The 16,450-nt window shown below is 37.4% G+C and overlaps 1 protein-coding gene across 1 annotated transcript in view; it reads right to left on the minus strand.

Moving 5' to 3' along the window:
• The window catches only part of sntb1 (syntrophin, basic 1), a 41,221-nt gene extending 25,739 nt beyond the window's left edge, over positions 1-15,482 (minus strand). Inside the window, exons 1-2 of the mRNA XM_052144165.1 lie at positions 14,898-15,482; positions 4,241-4,457 (exon numbers count right to left, since the gene is read on the minus strand). Coding sequence (XP_052000125.1) covers positions 4,241-4,457; positions 14,898-15,447 — 767 coding nt within the window. The 5' untranslated portion in view covers positions 15,448-15,482. The remainder of the gene's footprint in view (positions 1-4,240; positions 4,458-14,897) is intronic.
• Between the last annotated feature and the right edge of the window lie 968 nt (positions 15,483-16,450).

Here is a 16,450-nt window from a genome sequence, read left to right on the forward strand (position 1 = left end):
CTACAACGTTTGAAAAAGTGTAACGAAATATTGATATATGATTGTATCAACTAAGACCATCTAACCAATAAGTGGAAGCTCCAACAAAAATTTATTTATTTTCAATTAAATAGTAAAGAAAATATTAAGTTCTGACTAGGGAGGTTAATGAATAATCGATGATCGATTATTTGTCATTAATGATTTGATTGATTAAGCTTATCAATCGTCAATTAATCAATTTCAGCTCAAATGTGTTCAGTAAACATTCTGTCTATACAGTCATTTACCACAAGAAGGCGCACTGTTGTGTGTTCTGCATGTCACGAACTGTCCGCAATATAGAATAAAAAAGACACACATCCATGGGTCAGTGTAATCATGGAGCATTTCTCAAGATGATGTGTTACAGTACAACATGACAACAAGCATTCTTGTTCCGCCAGTCTCCCTGCATCATCCACACCAACAATCACGTCAGTTCCCGCAGGGAGAGCATGCAGTACATTCATCTGAATTCTCACATCACCAGGGTAGAGGCGTGTTATTAACTGTATTAACACAGTGCGTTTTTATGACTTAATTTAAGATAAAAAGTGAGGTCTGAAATATCCCACGATACAGCATGAAGTTTTAATAAACTCACATCTTTATAGTTTTTTAAAGCAGCTTTAAAGTTATTATTAACAGTAATACATTTACAGTAATGTAAATGAATTAAAACAGCCTACATTTATTATAAATACACTGAACTGAAAATATATAAAGAGGAAAATACCAATACTCACTTTTCTTAAATGTCATTTAAATTATATTTAAACAGCAGGCTACATGCACACACTTACAGTACTTTGAAAACTTCCTTACTTTAGAAGGAAACGTGAAAACACGAAACCACCAAAGATGTTTACATTTTCAAGTTTGCATTAGAACGGTTGGTCATCAAAAAATCTAAATTTGTAGAAAAGCTTTGATTGAAGAAACATATGCATCTTGTATTTTTTTAGTTTTAAGCTGTTCACCACTTACAGTTTAATATTGTTATTGTATGTACTGTATGTTATTACTAATTATATGTAGATTTATATTCATTATCGTTAATGATTGTAGAACATTTCTTAACATTTGCAACCTTAGGTCTGACTAAATGAAGTCCTGATTAACCAATGACTGTCCTACTGGTGCTTTAGCTTCCTTGAAAAAACTATTTCTTTTTACTGACTCCTTGGGTCAAAGAAGTAACAAAATTATTAATAAAGTTTAGATGGTCTCAACCACATGTGTCTAGACCAAACAAGAACAGGAGAAACACAGGACAGATGGTGAAGTCGGTGACATGGAACATCTACCCCAAACCACTAGCTACGCACATTCATCCCTACCACAGAAACACCACTTATAGTATAAATTCCCATTTTAACCATCAGAGATCCAAAGGAACCAAAACAGTGGAGGGGAGGGGGGCACATTCTATTTTTATTACAGATGGATTTTGTGGAAGAATTTGACAGGAATCCTCACACTGTGTGGCACTTGAGGTAAGCCAAGAATGTCTGCAGTGTTGATCGAGCTCTGCAGGAGCACCAAATTGATGGATGGACTATCAGACATGGGACAAAATGGTGTAAATTGAAAACAGAGCCAGAGGCTGAGAGCTGACGACCTGGAAGCCAGCCTGCAGAGAGCTTCTGATCGTCTGTCTGTCTACCTGTCAGTTTATTATATCTCTATCCATCTTGCAGTTCATCCTCCAATGCCAGAAATATATAACAATATAGCAGCTATAGTCTGGGCTGCTGGGTTTTCAGATTGAGTCTAAATTAGGATACTTTTTTTTTTATTAAAAGGAATATTCCCGGTTCGATACAAGTTAAACTCAATTGACAGGATTTGTGGCATAATATTGATTACCACAAAAATTTATTTTTACTTGCCCTTTTCTATAAAAAAGCAAAAAATCTGGGTTAGAGTGAGGCACTTAGAATGGAAGAAAATGGGGCCAACCCGTAAACATTAACTCACTATTTCAAAATATATCACTTTCTAACCTTTTCTGTGTAGTTATAAACAATTTTACAACTTCAAGAAGTTTTATAAAATTATAAGCCTCACATATTTTGCATCCAATTGTGCCATTTTTAAGTAAATTATTGAATAGAATTATAAAACATATAATTAAACATAAGCCTAACACTTAATAATAAGAGTAACAGTGTTAGTGTTCCACCACAGCAATACATTTAGCAGCAATCAAGTTGTCAATCTGCCCGAGGTAGACTTTGGGGATGTTCACAAGCGGCGTGTTCCTTTTTTCTGTATGAACAATTTTTTTTATTATTGGTGGCCTATGTACACATGCAGATGGATGTCTTTGTTTTTTCAGTGTTTCACACCATGAGTGCCACACTTTAAGATGCTGTCTCAAGAAAAAAAGAGGTTACATTTTTTAAAATCTCAAGACGCCTGCCACCATGCAGCATAAAGCTGTTTTTAAATGTGTCCTGTGTGAACGGCCCCTTACAGTATTTTGAAAGGGATGTGACAAGTAGCACAGCTCGGGTACATCACATTACTGTCAAGTAGCACAGCTCGGGTACATCATCTTTTAACGCACTTCCCGTGTAATGTTATGGTTAATCTGACAAACCACAATGTTCATTTCTCTGATGACAAATGTGTAAAAAAATATCATCAAGCAGCCTGAAAAACAGTGGTTGGTGAGAACTTTTACCACTCTAACAAAAACACTTTCAGCAATAAAGCATAACCTTGTAAATACATCACAGGATTAATATTTGTTGGCTTCATGTTTTGCTTTTAGTTTTGGGTGATTTTTGGTGATACCGAGTTCACAGGGAACATGTTTTTGGTAAGGGCCCAGCTCTAAGCACTCTTGCAACTTGGCGAACTTTGAAGTCATTGTTGAAATGGACTTTGATTTTTCCTTCATCACTTTTTAAGACATGAAGTTTCACCCACTGACAAACAGAGGACAATACCATTATTTAGACATCAAACATATGAGTAAGAGACCAGCATAAAGCATGTGTTGTGCAGGGTGAATTACCAGGGCTGTTTCTTCATGTGAATAAATAGACCACATACAGCTAATACGGAGTTAGCATTACAAAGAGATTGTCTAAAATATTTCTAATCACTTTGCCACCACTTTGAAAAGCATTACAATAGAAAACATAAACATCATCAATTAATTTCCCTAATGTTGAATTAAATTTGGTTAAAATCAATCAGGTTTTGACTATTGCTAGTTCTTATTTCAGGCTTTCCAAACATTTTGACCAAAGAATTTCCATGACTTTTCCAGTAATTTGTGTTTATGTTATTGAATTAAAGATTTATTTTTAATTTAATTATAATATATATATATATATATATATATATATATATATATTACACACCGATCAGTCACAACATTAAATCTACCTGCCTAATATTGCATAGCTCCCCCTCGTGTCACCAAAACAGCGCCAACCCCTATTCTTCTCACCACATTTGTGCCCATTCTAACCCATTCTCTGTTGACCTCTTTCATCAACAAGGCATTTCTGTCCACAGAACTGCTGCTCACTGGATGTTATTTTTTTTTTTTTGCACCATTCTGAATAAATTCTAGAGACTGTTGTGCATGAAAATCAGCAGAGATTAGCAGTTACAGAAATACTCAAACCAGCCCATCTGGCACCAACAATCATCCATGCGATTATCTAATCAGCCAATCCTGTGGCAGCAGTGCAGTGCATAAAATCATGCAGATATGGGTCAGGAGCTTCAGATAATGTTCACATCAAACATCGGACTGGAGAAAAAAAATTGATCTCAGTGATTTGGACCGTGACATGATTGTTGGTGCCAGACGGGCTGGTTTGAGTATTTCTGCAACTACTGATCTCCTGGGATTTCCACACACATCAGTCTGAAGAATTTACTCCGAATGGTGCTGTGTGTGTATATATATATTATATATTCTGTATATATTTAGCATTATTATACTGACTGCATGTCAAAAAGAAATGTTACCTGAGACTAGAAACATTTATATTGAAAAAGATTTTATTCATGTAATTGTTTTATTAATGACTTTCTAGTCATGGAAATCACCATTTTAAATTTCCTTGATATTTTCTGGTTTTTAATGACAGTGGGAACACTAAACTTTCTTTTGTATTGACTTCCCAGATAGCTGCCTGCAAGTTTAAAACTCCTGTGGTCGATATACTGATGAATGCATGAGAAGCTGTACCTGTTTTCTGGGTCAGGGGTGGTCATACTGCGAGTGATGTAGCACATATTGAGGGGGATGTATCTACGGTCGCCCTGTAAGGACAGCGAGAGGGGGCTGCGGATATCGGAGAGAGGACTGCTGAGACGAGGAGACTCAGGCGGAGGGGTCTCCCAGCCAATCTCAGACACTGGTGACCCTTTTTTCACATATGGGGTGGCTTCTCGCATGTACTTCACTAGAACAAAAAAGAAAGAGATCAGTTAAGGATCAGCATTTTGTGAGTATCTGAACTATAGGGCACAACATCCACTTGTTCAGCGGCTTTGGTACTAGAAGTTTATTTTTTTACAATTCATTAAAACGTTCTAAGCAGGGCTGTCAATTTAACGCATTAATTCAGTGTGATTAATTAAACAAACAATAACGCTTTAAAAAAAGTACGCAATAAATCATGCCCCTGGATCGTAATAAAGAATATTCCTACTATTGGGAGAAGGATATAGCAGCAGGTAGAGCTCCAAAAAGGGCCGGGAGCTCCAAACAGCCAACAAAGATATAGGGAGCTCCGAACAAACCCTTTCCCTAAACCTAACCATGTGTGGAATTGACGCCCCCTTTTGGAGTTGGTGCAACCCCCTTCTGGAATTACCCTGCCTTTGAAACTTTTGAAGTTTCAAAAGTTTAACTTGACAACTGTGTTTATGATGCGAAAAAAGATGATCCAAAAGCATCAGTGTGACTTGTGTACTTAGACGTGTCCTTACAAAAGCCCTTAAAATAAGACACTTTTTATATTGCCTAATCCAGTGCTTCTTAAAGTGTGGGGCGCGCCCCTGGAAGTATTGCAAAGGAGGCACTGAAGACTTACCCATCCTCAAATCTCGATCACTTTCACACATTCAACAAAAATAGTGAAAATGCACATAAGAATTTAATTTCTTTTCCTCTGCCTTTTATCCTGACTTGTTTAAACTTTCGCCTGGCACCACAGCATGTCCTGCATGCACAGCTCTTGACAGCCCAAAGTGTTAATGTCAGGTGGGCTCATGTAAACAAGGTCATTCTTGCATGCACGCCAGTTTCAAATGAGTGACGAAGTGAATTAACACTTAAATTTCGGTCTGTTCCTCACACAACACTATCATATGGCTTCTGAAGAATTGAAATCTAAGGCACGAGTGTTATGGATGACTTTAATGGTGCTTTTATGTGTGCTTTCAGAGCTTGGACACAAACATGATCCTCTCTTCTCTGAATCTTGTGTTTCATGGATGGAAAACGTAATACTGATTTTGAATGACGAGGGTGAGTAAATGATGGTGGAAAGGTTCGTTTTTATTAAAGTTTATCAGTATCATTAATCAGGTGCAAATTATTGTCCAGTTGTCCTAACTGCTACCGAAACAACGCACAGACGGCACTGTCACATAATACTTACTAGTTTCAGCGCTAGCTAGGATGCGACAATCACAGTCAATTATTATTACTGAAGCTTATTTCCATTCATAGATATGAATCCTTGCAATTATCAGTTTTTTATTAAAAATAACTATTCTAAAGTGAAATTGTCTCCAATGAAATATAAAATGTTCTGGTAGTTAAATGCGGATGAATTGAGGATTCGGTTTTCTGAGCGGCCAAGCACCCCCTGAAGTGAAGTGTAACTTTTCGTTTAGTTTTCATTGTATTTTTAAATAAAACATTTTTTGTCAAATGAAGATGAAAGAACATTTTGATTAATCTATTAAAAGCTTTTTTCAGTAAAAACAATTAGATTATTTGGAGAGTAATTTCTCTATGGAGACTTTTACTTCGAGATTATTGGAAATAATGCAAATGAAAAGATACTTATATAATTTAGCATAAGCCCCATACTACGGTTCAGCACTCAGATGCTGCTTGAACCATCAGATCCTGCCAGAGGCGATGACAGCAGAGAAGTGGAGCATACAAAGGAATATAACTTATTTTGAACCAAGTCCCCAAAAGAAAATCAAACCAGTTTGATTAGACTCAGGACATCAACAGAGTCTCCGGAAGGTGAGAGATGAATCTGAAAGAAAAAATAAATATAAATGATGCAACATGGCCTGTGTATAACTGTATGACATGGTACTGTTGTGCTATACCCTGCAGGAGGGTATGCTGCTTATGAGAATAGTTGAGCCCTTGCGAATGGGTGACCCTTGTTTGTACAATATCTTTGCAGGGGTAGACAATGCTGATTGGCCCCTTTGATAAGGGCAAACATTGTTTGTGCAATACCCTTTGTTAAAGGATATGAGCCCTTCCACAAGGGCGACGTTAATGGCAATAGATTTGCCTGAATGATAAACAATGTTATGTACACTCACCTAAAGGATTATTAGGAACACCTGTTCAATTTCTCATTAATGCAATTATCTAATCAACCAATCACATGCCAGTTGCTTCAATGCATTTAGGGGTGTGGTCCTGGTCAAGACAATTTCCTGAACTCCAAACTGAATGTCAGAATGGGAAAGAAAGGTGATTTAAGCAATTTTGAGCATGGCATGGTTGTTGGTGCCAGAGAGGCTGGTCTGAGTATTTCACAATCTGCTCAGTTACTGGGATTTTCACGCACAACCATTTCTAGGGTTTACAAAGAATGGTGTGAAAAGGGAAAAACATCCAGTATGCGGCAGTCCTGTGGGCGAAAATGCCTTATTGATGCTAGAGGTCAGAGGAGAATGGGCCGACTGATTCAAGCTGATAGAAGAGCAACTTTGCCTGAAATAACCACTCGTTACAAGCGAGGTATGCAGCAAAGCATTTGTGAAGCCACAACACGCACAACCTTGAGGCGGATGGGCTACAACAGCAGAAGACCCCACTGGGTACCACTCATCTCCACTACAAATAGGAAAAATAGGCTACAATTTGCAAGAGCTCACCAAAATTGGACAGTTGAAGACTGGAAAAATGTTGCCTGGTCTGATGAATCTCGATTTCTGTTGAGACATTCAGATGGTAGAGTCAGAATTTGGCGTAAACAGAATGAGAACATGGATCCATCATGCCTTGTTACCACTGTGCAGGCTGCTGGTGGTGGTGTAATGTGTGGGGGATGTTTTCTTGGCACACTTTAGGCCCCTTAGTGCCAATTGGGCATCGTTTAAATGCCACGGCCTACCTGAGCATTGTTTCTGACCATGTCCATCCCTTTATGGCCACCATGTACCCATCCTCTTATGGCTACTTCCAGCAGGATAATGCACCATGTCACAAAGCTCGAATCATTTCAAATTGGTTTCTTGAACATGACAATGAGTTCACTGTACTAAAATGGCCCCCACAGTCATCAGATCTCAACCCAATAGAGCATCTTTGGGATGTGGTGGAACGGGAGCTTCGTGCCCTGGATGTGCATCCCACAAATCTCCATCAACTGTAAGATGCTATCCTATCAATATGGGCCAACATTTCTAAAGAATGCTTTCAGCACGTTCTTGAATCAATGCCACGTAGAATTAAGGCAGTTCTGAAGGCGAAAGGGGGTCAAACACAGTATTAGTATGGTGTTCCTAATAATCCTTTAGGTGAGTGTATGAGCCTTATGATAAGGGCGACATTGTTGCACAATACCCATTGCTGAAGATGATTAACGTTTGATAAGAGCCCTCCGATGAAGCCTGCCACTGTTTGTGCAATATCTTTGCCAAAAGATAAACAACGTAATGTGAGGGTCCTACGATAAGTGCGAAATTGCAATAGGACCCTGCTTCCCTAATAGGAGGATGCTCAGGCATGAAAACACTAAGGTAAAATTTAGAATTTTGCACCCGTACTCGGATGCACGAGTGACGCAGCCGCCATGCTGCGGAACGTACAATCACCAACGTGATCGGTAAGGAACGAACACTCCAGTAAAATAAATATTGCCGCTGAAGTGGTGTTGATACATTACAGACTTAGGATGTACAGTAAATTGAGAACATTGGAAGCAGAAGGCCTGGAATCCCATCTACCACCAGCTATTTGCATGATGATTATTACAAAAGAAGAATAGAATGAGAAAGTGGATTTTCCTGATGTAGACCACCTGGTGACAAGTGTGACATCAAGGTGAGTAATAATCCGACATGAAGCAATTGTTGCTTGGAGAAGTGAGGCCTGTAGTCTGATGTATGTTTCACTTGCATGCACGAGAGTAAAAACACGAAAATATGCAAACAATGTGAGACAGCTGGCTGGCTTTTAAAGCAGAGGCTGTATTGAGATTGGATGAGAAGCTTGATAGATGAATCCCAAGATCTCCTTCTAGAACTTCACTTACGTATTGCACCATTACCCATAAGAGACAGACTGGAATAAGACGGTTGGCTATTTGGCATGGCAGCATCATGGTTAAAATATGCTTTGAAAGCCTGGGAGAAAGACATACCAAAAGCGTATTAAATAAATGTTTTTTCACATGCACATTGAGGAAACACTTGTTTCACATATTTGATGCTGTCTTTAAGGCAAACTGTAAAAAAGAACAGTTCCTTGTGAATTAAACTGCAGATACAGGTCAAAGTAATGAAAAACAAAATCAATTGATGACAGGTATAACATTCACAGCCCACTATGTTAGTAAACTCTGACATGAAAAACAGAAAAAAGAAAGGTGCTGCATCTCTCTTTTGCTATGCTTTTATAATTAAATTTTTTCATATCTGAATGGTTTTTGTGTTGTCTTTAAAAGTATCCTGGCTAGAATAAGAAATTTAGGCTTATTTGGGGTTTTTTTTAATAGTCGTTTTAATGTAAAGGTGAAGTGTGTAATTTGTGCACCATCAGCAGCACCAAACGGAATTGCAAAACAATGGCTTTTGAATCAGGAATGAGTTTTTATGACTGAACAGCCCAAAAAGATAGCCCCACCCCAAACTCATGCCATTGGTTGAGCCAATGTTGCTGCTAAACAAGACATTAAAACAAATTGAGCAATGTTTTGAAAGTCAGAGCCACAGGCTTTATAGTTTTTCTCAGTTATATCAGCCTGTGAATGGCTTACTTATAGATGTCTCTGCATTTTAAGATGGCACAGGAGAACGTATTTTAACATCCAAAAATTACACAATTCACCTTTATGTTCTACTGCTTGTGTTATAAGCAGTTTCAACCCAAATTTAAGCACACACAATCCAGACAGGATTTAACCCCTACAGATGTAGATAAAAGACCGTAACATTTACATTCTCTGTCTGCTTGTCTCTGTATACATCCTGAGACAGTCTGTGTTAGTATGACTTTCCAACACGATATTATGAGAATGTCACAATTGTACAAGGTGGGGAATCTGTACCAATTCAAAGGAGCTCATACATGCAAAATCGAAATTGAGTTTTGAGAACATTCACCAGTGAGAGGTGCTTGCCTCGTGTCCTTGTAGTTCCCGATGTGGCATTTGTTGCATGTTGATCCAAAACGTTTTTTTTATAACTTTAACCCCTATACCTAACCATAAAGTCGAAAGCCTTACACTACCCAGAACATAAACATAACCATGATAATAAAGTTAAAAGCCCTGATGAGTAATATGGAAGAAAGTGACACTTCCGTGTTCCGAGTGTGTTCATGAAGCGTATGTGATTGGTTGATGTATTTGTCGTACATTTTCGTCTGTATAAACTGGTATGAATTTGCCACCTCGAAGTACTGTGACAAGACCTCAGGAGACTATGTTGGACTTTCAGTTTACAAGAAAAAAGACACAAATTGAAATGCGTTAATAATCCCTATCTTTACAGTTTTACACTGACATGATACAGTAACAAAGACTAAAAGCAAAACAAGATTACCCAAGAAAATCCATATACTTCATCTGAATGAGGAAAAAGAAGTGATTCTGAAGTGCTGTGTCAAAGTCAGACAAATGATTGTGTTCTTTAGGGTCAAGGATTCAGGCTGCTCTTGCATAAAACATTACTACTCAGAACTTTTGAGTCTGCCACACAGCAGGTGGAATTATATTCCTTTGGCAAAGAGCTCCTGTAGATTTTATGCTCAAGGACAAGCTAAGAGGGCAGCTACAAACAAGCTTTAGAAAGTATATCCTGTGTTCAAAAAAGCAATGTGTAACTTTGTGTTAAAACGGCTAGTTATTGACAGTATCTCATCTAAGTTTGAAGTTGACTTAAAGGTTAAGTGTATAATTACTGTACAACTAGCGTTACCAAACAGAATTGCAAAAATAATGAGAGTCAAATTCACTAAACAGTTTCACCACTTTCGTGCATTCTTTCAGATCAAATAAATGCGTCTTGTTCACTAACCACCTGCAATCTAGTTTCAGCTGTAAGTAAACAAATCTGAACTCAAACCTCATCTGCCATTGATTGGTCAAAGAGAGATTAGTTGAGACAATGTTGATGTGCAGGGCTGGTCAGGGTGCTCAAACAAACAGAGCCATGTTTTAAAAGCACCATAAAGCCAGTGTTTGCACTTTTCAGGGAAATCAAACCAGTAGCTAATAGCTTCCTTAGGAATATTTTAACATTACACACATCACCTTTAATAAAACTAATTTATTGCCCATCAACAGACGCAATACACTGTGTTTTATTACAAATAGAACTTTATGAAAAAGTCCAATTAAAATTTCCATCTTCACCAAGCAATAGTATTCTCAGATATAATTATGTAAGTTAGCCTATTAAAATAATGTTAAAGTGTGTTTTTAGTACACTGCTTGGAGCATGCACAATTCATTCTATCTTCTATTGCAGAAAAAGCTGTGAGAGTAGCACTTCATAAATCTGTCTTGAACATTCAAACTCGGGTGTGGAAGTTAACAGCTCTCATCATAGTGTGCATTCTAGGGTGAACAAAAAGAGCTTAAAGGGATAGTCTACACAAAAATACAAATTCATTCATTTTCTCACTCTTTGTTGTTTACCATTACTTATATTACTCTTTGAGAAAGAGATGGAACAGGTCCCACATCCCAGAAATGATTTATTTGTTCCTTTCCCCATCGTACGTGGGTAAGATCACTAAAATTATAATGTTGTCATGTTTGGTACTAGTGATATCAAGAATTTGATTTGACTTCCAGAATACATCATTATTCCTATTTCTTTGTGAAGGCTCCTATGGAACGAGTTCACTTACTGCTGTTATTTGGTGTTTTGTAGAGAAAAGTGATTCTAGTTTAAAATATATCTATGAATCCAGATGCTCAAATCCTATTTTTTTTAAGTATTCCTTGTCAATGAGACTATTAGTTTTGAAGTAATTATTTTCTGGACAATAGAGAGTGTTGTAAAACACAGTGTGTGAATGTGTTCAATTTATCTACTTAAAACATGGTGAACACACGAGCAGTGCTTTGTGTGCCGTTTTAAACTGGTCAGCGTTATTACATGCTGCCTGGTTTGGGAAGAATGAGAATCTTTGTTCCAAGAGGAAAATCTCTTTTTGGACATCGATTGGAAAATTGCTAATTTGAAGCATGTTAAATTTGGCTGCATAGTACTGCAAAAACACAAAAGAGCGCTTTAACTGGTCCTAACTGGAGAATTTAGGTTCTCTTCTGATGCATTTACTTGTACCCCAAGACAAAGATGTTTCTCAAACACATCAAGGACATGTAGACAAAAAAGGGGAACCAGTTAAAAAATTACTGTGTTGATTGATAGAGTAGAAATACCATGTAATCTGTGAGAGCAAAAGAATATGCAAACAATTCTGGCAGGAAATGTCAAAGTGAATTATTCAAAGAACCCAAATCCCAAGGACAGTTGAAGGGATTTTCATGGCCCCTGATTTGACATGCAAAACTCTCTGACTTGAACAATTAGTGACATTTTATCATTTATGTCACTAAACTTTGTGCTTTTAAATCTACATTAGGCACTACATTGACCTAAATATTAAACACTTAATAAACAGATGTTTAAGTTTCCAATAAGAATCTCTATTTGAATATTTGCAATTAGTCTAACTGGTGATAACATTTTCAAAGCATGTGATAAAATGAGCACCCCACAAGGATTTAGCACAAAGTCATTAAATTCATATTTGCTTTATATTAAAATAAGGACAGACAAAACATAAGCAAGCCTGTGTATTTATAATGTATCTTTATATATGTAGAGGACATTAAATAATCTTTAAGATTGTATCCTGCTAGATAAAACATGGACACATATGTGACTATAGTGACTATAGGGTGATTTGAAGCAAGCAGTTCAGTCTTGAAGCTTGCATATAAGACAAAATACCACAGCACATCTGTGCACACTTAGTCACAGAAAAGTCAGGTGGGAGTTGGAATTGTGACAGAGCTGAAGGCCAAATATAGTCAATATGCAATATTGGTCTCAGATTCATGAATAAACCCTAAAGCTACTAAAGTAATCTGATAGGATCGCTCTCTGTCATGAGTGTCAGTCTTTATTAAGCCGTTTTAATGGTGCAAATTCAGAGATCAAATCTGTTGACGCACACCGTTCTGCTCCACGACTGAACGACAAGGTCCTGTTTAAATGATTTATAGAAGGTGACCTGTCTAACCTGACCCTCAGGTGGGTGTCCAGGAAAAGTCTGTGGACATCATAGAAATCTGGTACAGCGCTGGTATGCCGTTACAGTCTCTACATGCCGAGAACAGCTAATAAAGTGTCCAACAGTGATTCAACTAACTTTTGAACCACATTTAAACTGTCGCATGCCTGTGTGTATTGAGGTTGAGTTATATAGGTCACAAATACAGAGCAGAAGAACAGAATAGAGTCTTACAATACAAATGAATGTCAATAAATATCTTAACAATATTGTGTAAAGCTCAAACTAGAGATGAATGACCAACAATTAAGATGATTTAAGAATTAATCTCTTGATTTATCTGAATAAACAAGTATGCATATTGTGCATATAAATAAATAATAATTAATAATTCTATGCAATACTTATTGAGTATTACTATCTGTTTACTATGTAGATTAGGTCTAGCTGCTGTTGCAAAGCAATTTCTCACATAACTATACATTAATTCATTCTATCGATCCATTCTTCCAGCAACAGAATCTATCTATCTAGAGTATATATCCATCCATACATCTAGTATCTATCCATTCTTCCATACTGTATATATCCATCTATACATCCATCATGTCTTTCTTTCCTTCTTTCTTCCATCCATCCATCTATCTATCCATTCTTCCATCTACAGTATCCATCCATTCTATCTATCTATCTATCTATCTATCTATCTATCTATCTATCTATCTATCTATCTATCTATCTATCTATCTATCTATCCTTTCATCTACAGTATATCCATCCATTAATCCATCTATCTATCTATTCTTCAATCTACAGTATCTATCTATCTATTCTTCCATCAACAATATATATCCATCCATCCATTCTTCCATACTGTATATCCATCTATCCATCCATCATATCTTTCTTTCTTTCTTCCATCCATTTATCTATCTATTCTTCAATCTACAGTATCTATCTATCTATCTATTCTTCCATCAACATTATATATCCATCCATCCATTCTTCCATACTGTATATCCATCTATCATATCTTTCTTTCTTTCTTCCATCCATTTATCTATTCTTCAATCTACAGTAGCTATCTATCTATCTATTCTTCCATCAACCGTATATATCCATCCATCCATTCTTCCATACTTTATATCCATCTATCCATCCATCATGTCTTTCTTTTTCTTTCTTCCATCCATCTATCCATTCTTCCATCTACAGTATATCTATCCATACAGTATATCTCTATCCATCCAGTCTATCTATTCTTCCATCAACAGTATATATCAATCCATCCATTCATCCATTCTTCCATCAACAGTATATTTATATCTATCCATACAGTATATATCAATCCATCCATTCATCCATTCTTCCATCAACAGTATATTTATATCTATCCATACAGTATATATCTATCCATCCAGTCTATCCATCCATCCATCCATCCATTCTTCCATCAACAGTATATATCAATCCATCCATTCTTCCATCTACAGTATATATCCATTCTATCTATCTATCTATCTATCTCTCTCTCTCTCTCTCTCTCTCTCTCTCTCTCTCTCTCTCTATATATATATATATATATATATCCATCCATCCATCCATTCTTCCATCAACAGTATATTTATCTATCCATACAGTATATATCTATCCATCCAGTCTATCCATCCATCCATCCATCCATTCTTCCATCAACAGTATATATCAATCCATCCATCCATCCATTCTTCCATCTACAGTATATATCCATTCTATCTATCTATCTATCTATCTATCTATCTATCTATCTATCTATCTATCTATCTATCTAATTTTTTACATCTATGTTGAATGAAAACACCCTCGAGATGACCCCCTTCTGAAATCTCCAGGATGTTTTTATGATTCAGTCTCATAAAAGCACTTTCATATTTATACCTTTGCCAATCTCAAGAGTGCTTTCATCCCTACTGTAGAGCACTGGGGGGTACAGCAAACACGTCCTTCACTCCATTGGAGACCATCCCCAGGTGTAAGTGAAGGACGAGTCTGCTGTACCTTCCAGTACTGTACAGTAAACACTGTCCTTATGCATCACTACTTCAGTTCCCACCAACAGGTGCCTCCACACTTAAACTTCACAGCCAAACTACACGTTGTCTCTCCATTCTTCTGTTCTCACCTTCCAGCACAACTTCTCTGCCCGCTTTCTTCAGCACCTGCACCGCCTCGTCGTGTGTGGCGTCCCGCAGATTTATCCCGTTCACGGACAGTAACGCGTCCCCCACGTACAGCGCTTGAGTCTGATCCGCAGCAAGACCTTTGAAAATTTTACTAATAAGTATAGGCATCTTGTTCTCCTTCCCACCTTTGATGCTGATCCCCAGCCCCCCGACCTCCTGTTTGATAACTTTCACACATCTTTTGCGGTTCGCAATCGCTTCTGGCACTTGTGAATCTGTGTAAGGAGTCCTAATACCGGCTTCGGGATTGTTCGTGGGGTCTGCTAGCTCATAAGAGCCGTTGGTGGTGATGACGTTCAGGTTGACGCTCGTGTCTCCCACGGACTCCTCGCAGCTGAGCGTCAGCAACTCGTCGCTTAAACTCGCCAGCACCGCGTGCCATCGCTCCCGTACCAGCACCTCCAAACACGCACTTTTCTGCACTCTGTTACCACAAAGCGCCGATGCTACCGCCATCTTTGAAGCATTCTTAATGCCATGTGATTTCATAAATGCGCACAGGACTTTACAACCGGACAGGGAAAAAGTTGTGATTCAGGTTGTATAGTTTCAACCCCTCCACTAGCTTCCCTATTAATATCCTATTTGGGTGGAGCAAATGTCTGACTCTGAGGTGTCCTGTATGTGTAGCCATTTCAGCTGCCTTTCAGGAAATGTGTGGAGTAATCTGTGATTCAAAAAATAAGTAGGCTACATTATTGATCATGATGTTTTTGTGTAGCTTAAATGTGTTTACCACGCTTTCCTCTGATGATCGACAACACTTTAAACAGTTAAAACCAATACTGAGCCTATGATAGCTTTTATGTTTGGACTGTGAACAAATATCACAATACATTTATTTAAATTAATAGCAGTGCAGCCCCTATAGCGTACATAAAGTGTTTTAGCACATGTGTTAAGGTTGTTGCGGTTGATTATATGTAATGGGGGAAAAACGTAATTTCTGATTATAAAATTATAAATAAGGATATATTAGGAAAAAGGAATGAAAGGTACTGATTCGTAGCCTAGACTTTCAACTGCACAAAATGAAGAGTTTAGGCCCATTTAGTGGGTATTTCTGGTTACTGCGGCTTTATGCCGCTTGTGGTAAATAATGTCAAGAACACAAAAAGTGCTTCACGTTACAGATCCCTCTCAGCATTAAAGTGTACAAAGAGTGGATTTTTACCGTGTACTGGATGCCAGTGAACAGACAGTTATTCAGAAACAGAAAGTATTGTTTTTGGCTAATAGACATCATTGGCAAATGTAGTGAAAACATGAACACAAAGCCATGCCATCAATCTTTTGAACCTGTTTTTGTCTAATGAGGTGAATTTTTATTTTTGTATTTTTTTTAATGAGCAAATTAGGTCTCCACATGACTAATTATCAAAGCAAGAAATAAATGAGCAGCAGACTAAATACGTATCCCGAAAAGTACGCATGTTCAGCAGAGCAGGTTTATTTTTCAAAATGTATGATGATGGATTATTTTTATTTTGAA

Source organism: Xyrauchen texanus, chromosome 15, assembly GCF_025860055.1.
Source record: "Xyrauchen texanus isolate HMW12.3.18 chromosome 15, RBS_HiC_50CHRs, whole genome shotgun sequence".
NCBI classification, from domain to species: Eukaryota; Metazoa; Chordata; class Actinopteri; order Cypriniformes; family Catostomidae; genus Xyrauchen; species Xyrauchen texanus.